At 42.5% G+C, this 19,072-nt stretch overlaps 1 protein-coding gene across 1 annotated transcript in view; it reads left to right on the top strand.

The window, feature by feature from the left end:
* ENAH (ENAH actin regulator) overlaps window positions 1-19,072 on the top strand; it is a gene marked incomplete in the record, with an annotated part of 421,876 nt that overhangs the window by 222,979 nt on the left and 179,825 nt on the right. Inside the window, 1 exon segment of the mRNA XM_053712606.1 lies at window positions 11,668-12,498. Coding sequence (XP_053568581.1) covers window positions 11,668-12,498 — 831 coding nt within the window.

Genomic DNA, 19,072 nt, shown 5'->3' with positions numbered 1-19,072 from the left:
CCTTTTACCCTCCCATTTTTTTCATTGTGTCCTCTAGAGCTTTGGATATTTGTTCCCACAAGTAATGAATGAAGCAGTGGACTCTCCTCCCATTAAGATGGAAAACATAAATTATACTTACCTGATAATTTCATTTCCATCTGTGGGAGGAGAGTCCACTGCTCCCGCCCGTTTCTCCGGTGGGTGGACCTAAATTTAATTTTATTCTTCTGGCACCATTTATACCTTGAAATTTCTCCTACTGTTCCTTGTTCCCTTGGCAGAATGACTGGGGGATGAGGGGAGTGGGGGAGGTATTTAAGCCTTTGGCTGGGGTGTCTTTACCTCCTCCTTTTGGCCAGGTTCTTAATTCCCACAAGTAATGAATGAAACAGTGGACTCTCCTCCTACAGATGGAAATTAAATTTTCAGTTAAGCATACTTTGTTTTCCACCTCGGTGTAAAACAAGTGATTTCCTGTTCCCCAGTAATTTATAGAGATAGAACTTGCATTACGCTCACAGCCTGTCAATATAGGATTATATATCCCAGCTATACAGGACTCTGTGACCAGTGTAAGTATAAACAATGTTGCCATCTACAAATTTTAGCGGTGTACTCACGGATCCTGGGCAATATACTGTTAACTCTGTTTGGCCGTTATAATAGAAAATGGTCCCGGTCCCATATGCCAAGTTGCTTAAAGGGACAGTCTACACTGAATACTTGGTCTTTATTACTTATTGTTACATACCAGACAAGCATCTTGCAACAGGTGCCACATCTATAAGATTGTAAGAAGCACATGAAACTTTTAAATATTAATCGTTTGTTAGCAACTGAAAATGGCCACTAAGCTCCGCCCATAGCTTTCTTCTTGTCCAGCTAGCTGTTTTCTTGTATTACAGTTTAGCAGTGCACGTTTAAGATTTTTCCGTTAGGTTTCAAATTGCACAGTGCAATTTTTTTTTTTTTTTTTTACCTCAGCCAGAAATGTAGGGGACATTTATTGTAGGCGGACCAACATCAATTCCTACAACTAGCAATAGTTATTATAGCTTTCTAGTGGCATTCTGTTTGCTTTATAAAATGTTGAAGTTTTTCTACTGCTGGAGATTATTGTAATATAAATAATCTTCATAATCTCTTGGTAAGAAAATGTATTTCCTTCAATTGTTGATTTATGTTATTGTTAATAAAGTCTTATAAATTTTAGTTCCTCATTACTTATGAATAATTATAAAACAGTTGTCCTGATCTCCCGGTCTGTGCAGGGAGACAAAGCTCTACACCTCCCCCTTAGGTAGGGCCAGATTACAAGTGGAGTGCTTAATATCGCTTGATTAGTGCTCCACTTTGTATAACCAGCGCACGATAATGTGCACTTACAAGTAAATCACAATGCGAGCGCGATCCCTTCCATAAGCTCCTATGGGAGCCTCATTCTGATGCACCTCAGCGATGGGAAGCATTTTTAAATATATATGTATATGATTATATACATATATATTTATGTGTTAATATGTCTATACACATAAATATACATATATATTTACATTGCGGTCTATGGGAACACCCAGTTCCCATAGACCACAATGTAAAGGCACTTTTTAGTTCCATTTTTTTTCTTACACCCCACCAACTTTAGACCCCAAAAACTGCCTAGTGCAGTTGTTTTTAATTTTAAATTTTTTTTTGATGGCATTTGGGGCACTTTTAAAAAAAATAACCAGAGATCTAATTTCTAGTTAATTTTGTGAGCGCTAATTGCTACCGCAAACTTGCGGTAGCAATAACCAGTCACTTGTAATGACTGGTAAATTTGCCAGTATGTGGGAGCACAATAATTTAGTGCTCCACTTATAATCTAGCCCATAGTGTATAGTTGTACCAGCTGTACCAATTTGATTTTGTGCGCATAGCTATCTATTGCATGTGCAGTGCTGCGAGATGGTGGCTACTATCCATTGATATTTTTTTTTATTTTTTTGAGGTAACACCTCATGGTCACTCCTTTGAGTTTTTTGAGATTAAAAGAATATAAAAAAAAACTCTGATCCCCTCTCCCTCATTCCTCCTCCCTGCTGCTCTCAAAAAAAAAATTTCTGCAGCGCAGCGGTCCCACCCTCTCCTGCCCCCTTCCTCTAGCTCTATCCCTCTATCCCTATATCTCAACATTTTTTTTTCTGTAGTGTAGCTGTCTCCCCCCATTACCCTACCCCCTTCCCCATCCCAGATCGATTGCACACCCTCTAATCCCCCCTCCACTATAGGAGCCCACTCTCCCTCCTTCCCATTCACTGCCGCTCTAAACATTTTTTTTTCTGTAGCGTAGCGGTCCCACCCACCCCCTACCAGCGATGGGCCGCCGACCTGTCTCCCTCCTAACCCTCCCACACCACCAACGATCGGCACCACGACTGCCCGATGCAGAGAGGGATACAGAGTGTCCCTCTGCAAGACTTTCTGCACTGCCCCACTTGCTACTTTTAGCAAGATCGCGGCAGAGAGATGCCCAGAACAAACATGCCTGGCCTTTTATAAAATATAGGATATACATACATACACACATATATATATATATATATATATATATATATATATATATATATATATATATATATATATATATATATATATATATATATATATAGTAAATAGAATAGACAATTGCAACGAGAAGCATGGTCCTGACAAAAATGGATGTGGATCTGCAGCGTCCACCTCTCCTTTTAGGCAGAAATGTATCCAAAGGTTATGTGAGCAGAGTAATGCAGTGTAGGAAGGCATGAGTAGGTGTGTCTGTGTTAGTGAGAAGGTAGGAAGAGAAAGGATTGAGGGAAGAGGAGAAAAGGAGTGGAAGAAGGGAGATAAGGGATGGAAAGAATGGAGAAAGAGGAAGAGTAGCGAAAGAGAAGGGGAGAGAGAAGAGAAGGAAGAAAAATAGTTAGAGAAAGGTGAAGGCATTTGGGATGTGTAAATTGTGGCATAAATATTTAACTATTTATATAGCAATATATAAAACTCTAGGTAAACACTCAAAAACTGTGGGAGACGTTTTTATTATAATAAATTACTGCATACTGTGTTAACATTATGTACACAGTCTCTCCCTACATGTGGTCCTCTTAAGGTAACCAGGGGTGCTACAAACCTGGCTACATTAAGGGGACCACCTGTAGGGAGAGACCTTGTACATAATGTTAACACAGTATGCAGTTAAACACTATGGCGTATATGGTTCTGCTTCTGAGTCTGTGGCCTACCTTATATGCAGAAAGTTTGCACTCCTCTGAAGAACTCGCCCAGGTACTACCGCTACCAAGCAGAAACCACTGACTTCTTCATGTGTCCTCCATGTGCTACCTGTGCTGTACATCTTCATAATTGACCTGCTGTGTCAGATCGAAATACACACACATACTCACACTGGCTGTGACACACACACAGTGTCTCACACACACAGTGTCACACACACACACACACACACACACACAGTGTCACAGTCTCACACACACAGTGTCACACACACACACACAGTGTCTCACACACACACAGTGTCTCACACAGTGTCTCACACAGTGTCTCACACAGTGTCTCACACACACACAGTGTCACACACACACACAGTGTCTCACACAGTGTCACACACACACACAGTGTCTCACACACACACAGTGTCTCACACAGTGTCTCACACACACACAGTGTCTCACACAGTGTCTCACACACACACAGTGTCTCACACAGTGTCTCACACACACACAGTGTCTCACACAGTGTCTCACACACACACAGTGTCTCACACAGTGTCTCACACACACACAGTGTCTCACACACACACAGTGTCTCACACAGTGTCACACACACACACAGTGTCTCACACAGTGTCACACACACACACACACTGTCACACACACACACACACACACAGTGTCACACACAGTGACACACACACACAGTGACACACAGTGACACACACACACAGTGTCACACACACACAGTGTCACACACACACAGTGTCACACACACACAGTGTCACACACACACAGTGTCACACACACACAGTGTCACACACACAGTGTCACACACACACAGTGTCACAGTCACACACACACACACACACAGTCTCTCACACACACACACACAGTCTCTCACACACACAGTCTCTCACACACACAGTCTCTCACACACACAGTCTCTCACACACACAGTGTCTCACACACACAGTCTCTCACACACACAGTGTCTCACACACACAGTGTCTCACACACACAGTGACACACACACACAGTGACACACACACACAGTGACACACACACACACAGTGACACACACACACACAGTGACACACACACACACAGTGACACACACACACAGTGACACACACACACAGTGACACACACACACACAGTGACACACACACACACAGTGACACACACACACAGTGACACACACACACAGTGACACACACACACACACAGTGTCTCTCACACACACACACAGTGCCTCTCACACACACAGTGCCTCTCACACACACAGTGTCTCTCACACACACAGTGTCTCTCACACACACAGTGTCTCTCACACACACACAGTGTCTCTCACACACACACAGTGTCTCTCACACACACACAGTGTCTCTCACACACACACAGTGTCTCTCTCACACACACAGTGTCTCTCTCACACACACACAGTGTCTCTCTCACACACACACAGTGTCTCTCTCACACACACAGTGTCTCTCTCACACACACAGTGTCTCTCTCACACACACACAGTGTCTCTCTCACACACACACAGTGTCTCTCTCACACACACACACAGTGTCTCTCTCCCACACACACACAGTGTCTCTCTCTCACACACACACAGTGTCTCTCTCTCACACACACACAGTGTCTCTCTCTCACACACACACAGTGTCTCTCTCTCACACACACACAGTGTCTCTCTCTCACACACACACAGTGTCTCTCTCTCACACACACACAGTGTCTCTCTCTCACACACACACAGTGTCTCTCTCTCACACACACACAGTGTCTCTCTCTCACACACAGTGTCTCTCTCTCACACACAGTGTCTCTCTCTCACACACAGTGTCTCTCTCTCACACACAGTGTCTCTCTCTCACACACAGTGTCTCTCTCTCACACACAGTGTCTCTCTCACACACACAGTGTCTCTCTCACACACACAGTGTCTCTCTCACACACACAGTGTCTCTCTCACACACACAGTGTCTCTCTCACACACACAGTGTCTCTCTCACACACACAGTGTCTCTCTCACACACACAGTGTCTCTCTCACACACACAGTGTCTCTCTCACACACACAGTGTCTCTCTCACACACACAGTGTCTCTCTCACACACACAGTGTCTCTCTCACACACACAGTGTCTCTCTCACACACACAGTGTCTCTCTCACACACACAGTGTCTCTCTCACACACACAGTGTCTCTCTCACACACACAGTGTCTCTCTCACACACACAGTGTCTCTCTCACACACACAGTGTCTCTCTCACACACACAGTGTCTCTCACACACACACACACAGTGTCTCTCACACACACACACACAGTGTCACAGTCACACACACACACACACACACAGTGTCACAGTCACACACACACAGTGTCACAGTCACACACAGTGTCTCACACACACACAGTGTCTCACACACACACAGTGTCTCACACACACAGTGTCTCACACACACACAGTGTCTCACACACACACAGTGTCTCACACACACACAGTGTCTCACACACACACAGTGTCTCACACACACACAGTGTCTCACACACACACAGTGTCTCACACACACACAGTGTCTCACACACACACAGTGTCTCACACACACACAGTGTCTCACACACACACAGTGTCTCACAGTCACACACAGTGTCTCACAGTCACACACAGTGTCTCACAGTCACACACAGTGTCTCTCTCACACACACAGTGTCTCTCTCACACACACAGTGTCTCTCTCACACACACAGTGTCTCTCTCACACACACAGTGTCTCTCTCACACACACAGTGTCTCTCTCACACACACAGTGTCTCTCACACACACAGTGTCTCTCACACACACAGTGTCTCTCACACACACAGTGTCTCTCACACACACAGTGTCTCTCACACACAGTGTCTCTCACACACAGTGTCTCTCACACACAGTGTCACAGTCACACACACACACAGCGTCTCACACACACACAGTGTCTCACACACACACACACAGTGTCTCACACACACACACACAGTGTCTCAGTCACACACACACACAGTGTCTCACACACACACACACACAGTGTCTCACACACACACACACAGTCACACACACACACACACAGTGTCTCACACACACACACACACACAGTGTCTCACACACACACACACACACACACACAGTGTCTCACACACACACACACACACACACACACACAGTGTCTCACACACACACACACACACACACACACAGTGTCTCACTCACACACACACACACACACACACAGTGTCTCACACACACACACACACACAGTGTCTCACACACACACACACACACAGTGTCTCACACACACACACACACACACACACAGTGTCTCACACACACACACGTTTTTGTTCTGCTTAAGAGTCCCTTCTTTTGGATCCAATAAAATAAAGACAGAAGTTGCAGTTTCTGTGCATTTTATTAGCTGTACAATTATTCATAGGTTAAAAAGAAAGCAGTATACCCCTTAAGAAAACAAAAATGACAGACTCTGAAGCACTCCTGAAAGCCCCAACACCCAATGTGAAATAAATCACTTCACACACACATACCGGCAAAAGTACTCGTGAGCCGAGTGCTGCCTCTCTTCTACTTCTGATTAGGAAGAGGTCATAAAGGAAGGGAGGGTGGGGTTAAAGATGAACAACAGGGAACAGGACTGGACTGAAAGATCCATGCTTGTTTGTTTAACCCTAAGCGCACAGAGAGAATGCTGTGTGCTATTGTGGGAAAAAATAGTTCCCCTGCACCTTCGAAGAGAAAGTTAGAGCTGCATTTTAATATAGTAAAAAATTAGCCAGCAGCCTGAAAGTAGATGAGGCACTATGACAGGCTCAAAGTCTCCGACAGGAAGATGTGCACACTCCGGCATAGATTACAAGCAGCAGTGTTGTCCCACTACTAAAATATGCCCCCACAGACCTCACAAAACATACCTCCAGATCACTGCTCTAACACAGCACTTCTAGTATAATACAGTGGTGCTGTGTGTGTACAGACAGATCCTCTCATGCTGCTATTCTCAGAGTGCGATGCCTGGCTGCTACAAGTATTTCCCCCTGCCCCGCAAAATACAAACATAACACTATGCAGAGCAGTGCACAATTACATCCGGAACGAAAATGAGGAGAAAGAGCATTGGGGAATAATTAGCCTGTAACACTTTCTTGAATAACTGCACATGTTCAAAATCAGTGTGTGCGAGCAGGAAAAGTTATTTACGAGTCGACTGTGATTGGAAAAAGATAATGTACCAAAATGTATATGGAGTAGTGGGCGGAGCTTAGCGACCATTTTAGGAGTTTAAAAAACGATAAGTATTTAAATATTTTATATACTTCTTACAAGTTTATAGCTGTGTGACCAGTTGAAGGATGCTTCTCTGGTATGCACTAATACATTATTAAAATGTTGTACTTGGTATAGACTGTCCCTTTAAGGACTCTCCGACAACCCTGTCTTAGCCCTAAACATCAAGCAACACAAATCGGCAAACTCAGCTGACACAGTATTAAGAGGCGGGAGCAAAGAAGGTTAAAACGTCTGTTTATTGAAACATATTTGTTAAGAACATAAAGAGCACAGCAACCAGACCTGCACAGCTGATGCATTTCCTGCCTCTAGGGCACTTCCTCAGGGTTGCAATACACAGACAAGGTGTTTAGCCCAGCGAATCAACATCCTTGTCTGGGCCACACACCCACCCCGTAAGCCTGTAGAATACAATTAAACTGATGGCATACACACATAAATTCGTAAAAACAATAAAGTAACAAAGCTGAAATATATCTAATTAACCCTTAAAGGAACAATCCGGTCAAAATTTCAGTGCACATAGATGAATTACATATTTAAATAGAAACATATTTGCAATATACATTTATTGGCAAAAATGCTTCTAATAAGTTATCACTGTTTTATTAACATTTTTCTCTGCACCTGCATGTGAAGCATAGCTAGATATTCTCAGTACACCAGCATTTTAAATACTGCAGTTGCTCAGAGCCCCAGTGTGGCTTGTATCATGGCAGCAATTAACAAATTGAGTCATTACCAGATTGTACAAGCACCTTAGGCTCGCTGAACAAGTGCTTTGTTTAAAATGCTGGTGTATGATGCATACTTGAATTTGAAACGGCTAACTTTTATTGTAAGCATTTTTGCTAATACATGTATATTACAAAAATGCTTCTTTTCCATGTGGATTCAAATTTTGGCTGGAATGTCCCTTTAAGCTCTTTGAAGTAAAAAAGAATACATCATGGTTACATTTATTCTAACTCATGCTAATAAGGGTAATGGGGAGAATTATTTATACATTGGAAAACTGTGGTGGGAGAAAAACAGTCTCTCGTATTAAACAGACCACAATATATGATATTTAAAGGGAGACTCGATTATTTATAATCATGACAGAATGTTTATCAGAATAAATATATACAGAGAACTACAAGTTTGTGTCAATTTACAGAAAAAAACAAACCAGGTTTTGTCAATAAAAAGTTTCACATCACTGATTTCATTGATGCCTAATGGGGGGATCCTGTTTGGAGTGTATAGATCCCAAAAAAACTTTTTTTTTTTTGCACTACGCTTGGAATTTATCACCCCCTCTACATCCTATATTGATCAATTCAATTCCTTGAAAGTTAAAAGCTTCTAAACGGTCAGTATGTTTTAACAAGTGTTTCGCCACTGGGGTTTTGGAGACATCAGCCTCTAGGGATAAAATATGTTCCCTTATTCGATCTTTTAGCATCCTTGAGGTGATTCCCACATATTTAAAATTACACACTTTACACGTTATCAAGTATACCACATAGGTGGAATTACAATTAATACGTTGTCTAATAGAAAAGACCTTCCCTGTAACAGAAGACATAAATGCATCTCCCTCTCAAGTGTAATTACAGATTTTACACTGTTTTCCTCCACAGCCGTAAAACCCTAGTCTTGATGTCAACCAATTCTTACAATTTCTTACACCAAATCTTTCTGTGGCAAAGTCTCTCCTCACTATATCGTTTAAAGTTTTAGACATGCGAGGAATACATTTACACTGTCTAGATATAGTGTGCAAATCTTTATCACTCTCCAAAGTGGTAATCTTTTTCTTATGATATTGCAAATATCTGTGAACTGTTTGCTGAAAGTGGTGATAAAGTTAACTCCTATATGATCTCTTTCTCTTAGACTTATCTGACAACAAACCTTCTCTGTCAAATTTCGATATTTATTTAGATAATGTGTCTAATGTTGACTTACGGTATATCCTCTCTCAATCAGACGTTCTGTTAGGCTATTATCGTTCTGCCAGTAACTCTGTAGGCTGCTGCAATTGCGTCTTAATATATTGCCCTTTGGGTATACCCTTGTTTAGATGGTACGGATGTGAGGAATCTGCTCTCAGGATCGTATTTCCTGAAATCTCTTTTCTATAGACTTCTGTAGTGATATTAGCAGTATAGTGATATTAGCAGTATCATGGCTTAATAAGACATCCAGATAAGGCATGTTCATTTTGTCATGAGTAAAAGTACATTTGACATTATTTACATTATTATTTAGATGTCCCACAAACTCATTCAAAGCTTCTGTTGTTCCATCCCATACAAGCAACAGATCGTATATGTAACGAGTATAACATTTTATTTTATCTCTAAAGTGATTTCCTAAACCAAAGAGGACCCATTCTTCAAATTCTGACAGATATAAGTTGTTGGAACACCTTAAGAGTGACGTGAATTATGACGCATACCAGAAACAACTGGAAGATACACTGGATCAAGTGAGCACTGAACTCTCGGACAATAAATAAAAGAAATATGAAAGGTATACTAAGGACTATAAGTTGTCTGTGGCGTATTCCTGGAATACAACTAATAAGTCACAAGGTAAAAAGCAAGGTAATAAGAACAATAAACAAAATAAAAATAAGGATTATAAGAAAAAAAATAAATCCAAAAAAGTGACTCAAGTTTTGCATCTGTTTCTACTAATGCTTCTGGCAATGATTCTAGATATGTTCCAGTGACTTGTTTCTCCTTGCTATTTCTTCCGCTTGCAGAGTTTCTGAGCTTTTAGTTCTGCAGTGTGATTCCCCGTACCTTTTATTTTTCATGCTGATAAGGCGGTCCTTCGTACTAAATTGGGGTTTCTCCCTAAGGTGGTGTCGGATCGAATCATTAATCAGGAAATTGCTGTTCCTTTTTGTCCTAATCCTTCTTCTCATAAGGAACGTCTGTTGCATAACTTGGATGTTGTGCATGCTCTAAAATTTTACCTACAAGCTACTAAAGATTTTCAGCAATTTTTCGCCCTGTTTGATGTTTTCTCTGTAAAGCGTAAGGGACAAAGGCCACTTCTACTACCCTTTCCCTCTGGTTAAGAAGTGTGATTAGTTTTGCTTATGAGACAGCTGGACAGCAGCCTCCTGAGAGGATTACGGCTCATTCCCCTAGGGCTGTCTCCTCATCTCGGTCTTTCAAAAAATGGAACAGATTTGCAAGGCGGCAACATGGTCCTCTTTGCATACTTTTTAAAAATTCTACAAATTTGATACTTTTGCCTCGGCTGAGGCCTCTTTTGGGAGAAAGGTTCTTCAAGCGGTGGTGCCTTCTATTTAGGTCCTCCTGCCATCGTGGACGCTCCATGCCATAGGAAAGAAAACAAAATTTATGCTTACCGAATAAATTTCTTTCCATGACCCTGCCCTCTTTTTTTAATTATGTTTGACAGTTTTTTTCAGTTCACTTCAGGCACCTCTGTACCCTTGTTTTAATTTTTTCTCCATTTTACTTCAGCTGAATGACTGTAGATTATGGCTAAGGGAAGTTACACTTAACAGCTTTGCTGGGGTGCTCTTTGCCTCCTCCTGCAGGCCAGGAGTTGAATATCCCACTAGTAATTGGAATGACGTTGTGGACTCTCCATGCCCGGAAAGAAATTTATCAGGTAAGCATAAATTTTGTTTTCTCCCTTAAACATATTCTTCTAGTTTTACATTTAGTTATCTCATATGTTTTCATTTTAATGATTGACTAGGCATTTGTCCAGCATAAACTAGATCTTAATAAGCAATGGCTACGATCATTATATACCGTGGTTTTTAAATATAACCTTGCCTTTATCAAAATATGGGCTACTGAGCATCAAAAGCTGTAATACTTTATCACAGGAATGTGTTGAAATTACCATTAAAATTGTGTATTGTTTTAGGTTTGTGTATAGATACATTCGCCATAGTATTTTCTCCTTTACTTATTCTTCTTATACTAACAATAGTTTCATTTATATTTTTTATTTTAATACTGGTTTGGTTGCTTCATTAGCTTCCCTTTCTCTTTTTTTTCCTTTTTTGTCCTGTCTGTTGCTACTATCCAACTCTCCTCCAGATTCGTCTTTCGACAACTCACTGTATAACACTCAACATCTTGATTACTCCACCTGTCAACCTCATACAGCATCTCCCATATCTTATGCTAAAGCCATTTCTGCTCCTGGTTCATCTATATGTACAGATTCCATTGCTGACTATGTAATAGTAACCACTACGTCCATTAACTCTACACCACCAACACCACCACTGCGACACTCTGCTTCACGCTTTGCTACTTCTCTAGGTTCTGCTTTCCATCCTGTTCTTCCCCATTATGCAACTGTTCCTCGGCCAATAAATAAAATCTCCCGACCTCCTTCTCCAGTGAATACCGCTCTTCCTCCCCCGCCACCTCCTCCTCCTCCCCCCCCAGTGAAGCCAATATCCTGGTCAGCTTCTAATTTCGCTCCACTTCCTCCATCTCCTCCAGTGATGATAAGTAGTCCTCCTGGAAAAGCTACTGGTCCTAGGGCAGTCCATCTAGTTTCTGCATCCAGCCAGTTGGCTCAGATGGGTCATATATCCACAGCAGCACCAAATGGGCATACAGATTGTTCTGCTTACCAAGGTTCTTGTGCTTCAATCCCACTTCCTGCACCGCCACCACCGCCACCTCCACTACCATCCTTTCCCCCATTCTCATTGTCTTCATCTCAAGCTGTCTCCTCTTCTCCAAGCACCTCTGTTGTCGTAGCACCTTCATCCCAGTCTAGTGTTCTCCCTTCTCCCTCTGCAGCTTCCCCTGCTTCTGTTGAGAATTCTTTAAACTCTGTGCTGGGAGACTCCTGTGCTTCTCAGCCAGACTTGACCACAACCTCTCAGCTGATTGACCCTACGACCCATCCGGGTAAGGCTTTCTGTCACTGCAACTAATTGACTAACCTGTACATGCACTAATAAAGCTCATTTGGTTAGAGGTTCATTAAAATAATAACATTTGTACATTTGGGAAGAAACAAAGCCTAAAACAGCAGGTAAGGTTTTCTTCCCATCTTTTAAGGGACGGGAAACCCACATTTTATCTTTCTGATTTTACTTTTATTATCAAATTGATTGTACTCTATCCTTTGTTTAAGAGCATTCCTAGGTAGGTTTTGGAGTGTGAACAGGTCTAGATACCATTTTACATTGTGCTCACACTGGTGCCATCTAGTGTTCAGTAGTGTATAACATTGTTAATAGCACCGATGCAAAACTGTTGCCATATAGTGCTCAAGACATTTGCACACTCCTGAGCTTACTTACCTGCTTTCAAACAATGGTTACAGAGAATTAAGTACATTTGATAATAGAAGTAAATAGAGATTTTTTTTTAAATTTATTTTCTCCAACATAGGTGTGTCCGGTCCACGGCGTCATCCTTACTTGTGGGATATTCTCTTCCCCAACAGGAAATGGCAAAGAGCCCAGCAAAGCTGGTCACATGATCCCTCCTAGGCTCCGCCTTCCCCAGTCATTCTCTTTGCCGTTGTACAGGCAACATCTCCACGGAGATGGCTTAGAGTTTTTTGGTGTTTAACTGTAGTTTTTATTATTCAATCAAGAGTTTGTTATTTTAAAATAGTGCTGGTATGTACTATTTACTCTGAAACAGAAAGGTGATGAAGATTTCTGTTTGTAAGAGGAAAATTATTTTAGCAACCGTTACTAAAATCGATGGCTGTATCCACACAGGACTGTTGAGAGGAATTAACTTCAGTTGGGGGAAACAGTGAGCAGACTTTTGCTGCTTGAGGTATGACACATTTCTAACAAGACGATGTAATGCTGGAAGCTGTCATTTTCCCTATGGGATCCGGTAAGCCATTTTTATTACATAAGAAAAAAAGGGCTTCACAAGGGCTGTTAAGACTGTAGACATTTTCTGGGCTAAAACGATTGATATATAAGCATATTTTAATACTTCATAGCTTTGAGGAATTATTTTATTCTTGGGAATTATGTAAAATAACCGGCAGGCACTGTATTGGACACCTTATTCTCTAGGGGCTTTCCCTAATCATAGGCAGAGCCTCATTTTCGCGCCTCTATTGCGCACTTGTTTTTGGGAAGCATGACATGCAGATGCATGTGTGAGGAGCTCTGATACATAGAAAAGACTTTCTGAAGGCGTCATTTGGTATCGTATTCCCCTTTGGGCTTGGTTGGGTCTCAGCAAAGCAGATACCAGGGACTGTAAAGGGGTTAAATATAAAAACGGCTCCGGTTCCGTTATTTTAAGAGTTAAAGCTTTCAAATTTGGTGTGCAATACTTTTAAGGCTTTAAGACACTGTGGTGAAATTTTGGTGAATTTTGAACAATTCCTTCATACTTTTTCACATTTGCAGTAATAAAGTGTGTTCAGTTTAAAATTTAAAGTGACAGTAACGGTTTTATTTTAAAACGTTTTTTGTACTTTGTTATCAAGTTTATGCCTGTTTAACATGTCTGAACTACCAGATAGACTGTGTTCTGTATGTGGGGAAGCCAAGGTTCCTTCTCATTTAAATAGATGTGATTTATGTGACACAAAATTGAGAGAAAATGATGCCCAAGATGATTCCTCAAGTGAGGGGAGTAAGCATGGTACTGCATCATCCCCTCCTTCGTCTACACCAGTCTTGCCCACACAGGAGGCCCCTAGTACATCTAGTGCGCCAATACTCCTTACTATGCAACAATTAACGGCTGTAATGGATAATTCTATCAAAAACATTTTAGCCAAAATGCCCACTTATCAGCGAAAGCGCGACTGCTCTGTTTTAGAAAATACTGAAGAGCATGAGGACGCTGATGATATTGGTTCTGAAGTGCCCCTACACCAATCTGAGGGGGCCAGGGAGGTTTTGTCTGAGGGAGAAATTTCAGATTCAGGGAAAATTTCTCAACAAGCTGAACCTGATGTAATTACATTCAAATTTAAATTGGAACATCTCCGCGCCCTGCTTAAGGAGGTGTTATCTACTCTGGATGATTGTGAGAATTTGGTCATTCCAGAGAAATTATGTAAAATGGACAAGTTCCTAGAGGTCCCGGGGCCCCCCGAAGCTTTTCCTATACCCAAGCGGGTGGCGGACATTGTAAACAAAGAATGGGAAAGGCCCGGCATACCTTTCGTCCCTCCCCCTATATTTAAGAAATTGTTTCCTATGGTCGACCCCAGAAAGGACTTATGGCAGACAGTCCCCAAGGTCGAGGGGGCGGTTTCTACTCTAAACAAACGCACCACTATACCCATAGAAGATAGTTGTGCTTTCAAAGATCCTATGGATAAAAAATTAGAGGGTTTGCTTAAAAAGATGTTTGTTCAGCAAGGTTACCTTCTACAACCAATTTCATGCATTGTTCCTGTCACTACAGCAGCGTGTTTCTGGTTCGATGAACTAGAAAAGGCGCTCAATAAAGATTCTTCTTATGAGGAGATTTTGGACAGAATTCATGCTCTCAAATTGGCTAACTCTTTCACCCTAGACGCCACTTTGCAATTGGCTAGATTAGCGGCGAAAAATTCTGGATTTGCTATTGTGGCGCGCAGAGCGCTTTGGCTAAAATCTTGGTCAGCGGATGCGTCTTCCAAGAACAAATTGCTTAACATTCCTTTCAAGGGGAAAACGCTGTTTGGCCCTGACTTGAAAGAGATTATTTCTGATATCACTGGGGGCAAGGGCCACGCCCTTCCTCAGGATAGGTCTTTCAAGGCCAAAAATAAACCTAATTTTCGTCCCTTTCGCAGAAACGGACCAGCCCCAAGTGCTACGTCCTCTAAGCAAGAGGGTAATACTTCTCAAGCCAAGCCAGCCTGGAGGCCAATGCAAGGCTGGAACAAAGGTAAGCAGGCCAAGAAACCTGCCACTGCTACCAAGACAGCATGAGATGTTGGCCCCCGATCCGGGACCGGATCTGGTGGGGGGCAGACTCTCTCTCTTCGCTCAGGCTTGGGCAAGAGATGTTCTGGATCCTTGGGCGCTAGAAATAGTCTCCCAAGGTTATCTTCTGGAATTCAAGGGGCTTCCCCCGAGGGGGAGGTTCCACAGGTCTCAATTGTCTTCAGACCACATAAAAAAACAGGCATTCTTACATTGTGTAGAAGACCTGTTAAAAATGGGAGTGATTCATCCTGTTCCATTAGGAGAACAAGGGATGGGGTTCTACTCCAATCTGTTCGTAGTTCCCAAAAAAGAGGGAACATTCAGACCAATCTTAGATCTCAAGATCCTAAACAAGTTTCTCAAGGTTCCATCGTTCAAAATGGAAACCATTCGAACAATTCTTCCTTCCATCCAGGAAGGTCAATTCATGACCACGGTGGATTTAAAGGATGCGTATCTACATATTCCTATCCACAAGGAACATCATCGGTTCCTAAGGTTCGCATTTCTGGACAAGCATTACCAGTTTGTGGCACTTCCGTTCGGATTAGCCACTGCTCCAAGAATTTTCACAAAGGTGCTAGGGTCCCTTCTAGCGGTGCTAAGACCAAGGGGCATTGCAGTAGTACCTTACTTGGACGACATTCTGATTCAGGCGTCGTCCCTTCCACAAGCAAAGGCTCACACGGACATTGTCCTGGCCTTTCTCAGATCTCACGGGTGGAAAGTGAACGTAGAAAAAAGTTCTCTATCTCCGTCAACAAGGGTTCCCTTCTTGGGAACAATAATAGACTCCTTAGAAATGAGGATTTTTCTGACAGAGGCCAGAAAATCAAAACTTCTAAACTCTTGTCAAATACTTCATTCTGTTCCTCTTCCTTCCATAGCGCAGTGCATGGAAGTAATAGGTTTGATGGTAGCGGCAATGGACATAGTTCCTTTTGCGCGAATTCATCTAAGACCATTACAACTGTGCATGCTCAGTCAGTGGAATGGGGATTATACAGACTTGTCTCCGACGATACAAGTAGATCAGAGGACCAGAGATTCACTCCGTTGGTGGCTGTCCCTGGACAACCTGTCACAGGGGATGAGCTTCCGCAGACCAGAGTGGGTCATTGTCACGACCGACGCCAGTCTGGTGGGCTGGGGCGCGGTCTGGGGACCCCTGAAAGCTCAGGGTCTTTGGTCTCGGGAAGAATCTCTTCTCCCGATAAATATTCTGGAACTGAGAGCGATATTCAATGCTCTCAAGGCTTGGCCTCAGCTAGCAAGGCCAAATTCATACGGTTTCAATCAGACAACATGACGACTGTTGCGTACATCAACCATCAGGGGGGAACAAGGAGTTCCCTGGCGATGGAAGAAGTGACCAAAATCATTCAATGGGCGGAGACTCACTCCTGCCACTTGTCTGCAATCCACATCCCAGGAGTGGAAAATTGGGAAGCGGATTTTCTGAGTCGTCAGACATTTCATCCGGGGGAGTGGGAACTCCATCCGGAAATCTTTGCCCAAATTACTCAGTTGTGGAGCATTCCAGACATGGATCTGATGGCCTCTCGTCAGAACTTCAAGGTTCCTTGCTACGGGTCCAGATCCAGGGATCCCAAGGCGACTCTAGTAGATGCACTAGTAGCACCTTGGACCTTCAAACTAGCTTATGTATTCCCGCCGTTTCCTCTCATCCCCAGGCTGGTAGCCAGGATCAATCAGGAGAGGGCATCGGTGATCTTGATAGCTCCTGCGTGGCCACGCAGGACTTGGTATGCAGACCTGGTGAATATGTCATCGGCTCCACCATGGAAGCTACCTTTGAGACGGGACCTTCTTGTTCAAGGTCCGTTCGAACATCCGAATCTGGTCTCACTCCAACTGACTGCTTGGAGATTGAACGCTTGATCTTATCAAAGCGAGGGTTCTCAGATTCTGTCATTGATACTCTTGTTCAGGCCAGAAAGCCTGTAACTAGAAAAATCTACCACAAAATATGGAAAAAATATATCTGTTGGTGTGAATCTAAAGGATTCCCTTGGGACAAGATAAAAATTCCTAAGATTCTATCCTTTCTTCAAGAAGGTTTGGAGAAAGGATTATCTGCAAGTTCCTTGAAGGGACAGATTTCTGCCTTGTCTGTGTTACTTCACAAAAAGCTGGCAGCTGTGCCAGATGTTCAAGCCTTTGTTCAGGCTCTGGTTAGAATCAAGCCTGTTTACAAACCTTTGACTCCTCCTTGGAGTCTCAATTTAGTTCTTTCAGTTCTTCAGGGGGTTCCGTTTGAACCCTTACATTCCGTTGATATTAAGTTATTATCTTGGAAAGTTTTGTTTTTGGTTGCAATTTCTTCTGCTAGAAGAGTTTCAGAATTATCTGCTCTGCAGTGTTCTCCTCCTTATCTGGTATTCCATGCAGATAAGGTGGTTTTGCGTACTAAACCTGGTTTTCTTCCGAAAGTTGTTTCTAACAAAAACATTAACCAGGAGATAGTCGTGCCTTCTTTGTGTCCGAATCCAGTTTCAAAGAAGGAACGTTTGTTGCACAATTTGGACGTAGTTCGTGCTCTAAAATTCTATTTAGATGCTACAAAGGATTTTAGACAAACATCTTCCTTGTTTGTTGTTTATTCCGGTAAAAGGAGAGGTCAAAAAGCAACTTCTACCTCTCTCTCTTTTTGGCTTAAAAGCATCATCAGATTGGCTTACGAGACTGCCGGACGGCAGCCTTCTGAAAGAATCACAGCTCATTCCACTAGGGCTGTGGCTTCCACATGGGCCTTCAAGAACGAGGCTTCTGTTGATCAGATATGTAAGGCAGCGACTTGGTCTTCACTGCACACTTTTACTAAATTTTACAAATTTGATACTTTTGCTTCTTCTGAGGCTATTTTTGGGAGAAAGGTTTTGCAAGCCGTGGTGCCTTCCATCTAGGTGACCTGATTTGCTCCCTCCCTTCATCCGTGTCCTAAAGCTTTGGTATTGGTTCCCACAAGTAAGGATGACGCCGTGGACCGGACACACCTATGTTGGAGAAAACAGAATTTATGTTTACCTGATAAATTACTTTCTCCAACGGTGTGTCCGGTCCACGGCCCGCCCTGGTTTTTTAATCAGGTCTGATAATTTATTTTCTTTAACTACAGTCACCACGGTATCATATGATTTCTCCTATGCAAATATTCCTCCTTTACGTCGGTCGAATGACTGGGGAAGGCGGAGCCTAGGAGGGATCATGTGACCAGCTTTGCTGGGCTCTTTGCCATTTCCTGTTGGGGAAGAGAATATCCCACAAGTAAGGATGACGCCGTGGACCGGACACACCGTTGGAGAAAGTAATTTATCAGGTAAACATAAATTCTGTTTTTCTATGCTGTATCTAAATTATGAAACAAATATTGGGTTTTGAGTCCCTTTAACTTTTTTTAAACACATCAAATACACTATATTTACAATTTAACATGTACACGCAAACTTTCACATATTTTCCTACGTATAACCCTGACCTGACTTCTGCACATACTAATGTCTTGCTGACGTTGCATTTGTAAGCTTGAAGGAGTTTGTTTCATAAACTGA

This window comes from Bombina bombina, chromosome 4, assembly GCF_027579735.1.
Source record: "Bombina bombina isolate aBomBom1 chromosome 4, aBomBom1.pri, whole genome shotgun sequence".
In the NCBI taxonomy this organism is placed as follows: domain Eukaryota; kingdom Metazoa; phylum Chordata; class Amphibia; order Anura; family Bombinatoridae; genus Bombina; species Bombina bombina.
Note: the sequence above shows the minus strand (reverse complement) of the source record. Positions and strands in the feature narration are given on the sequence as shown.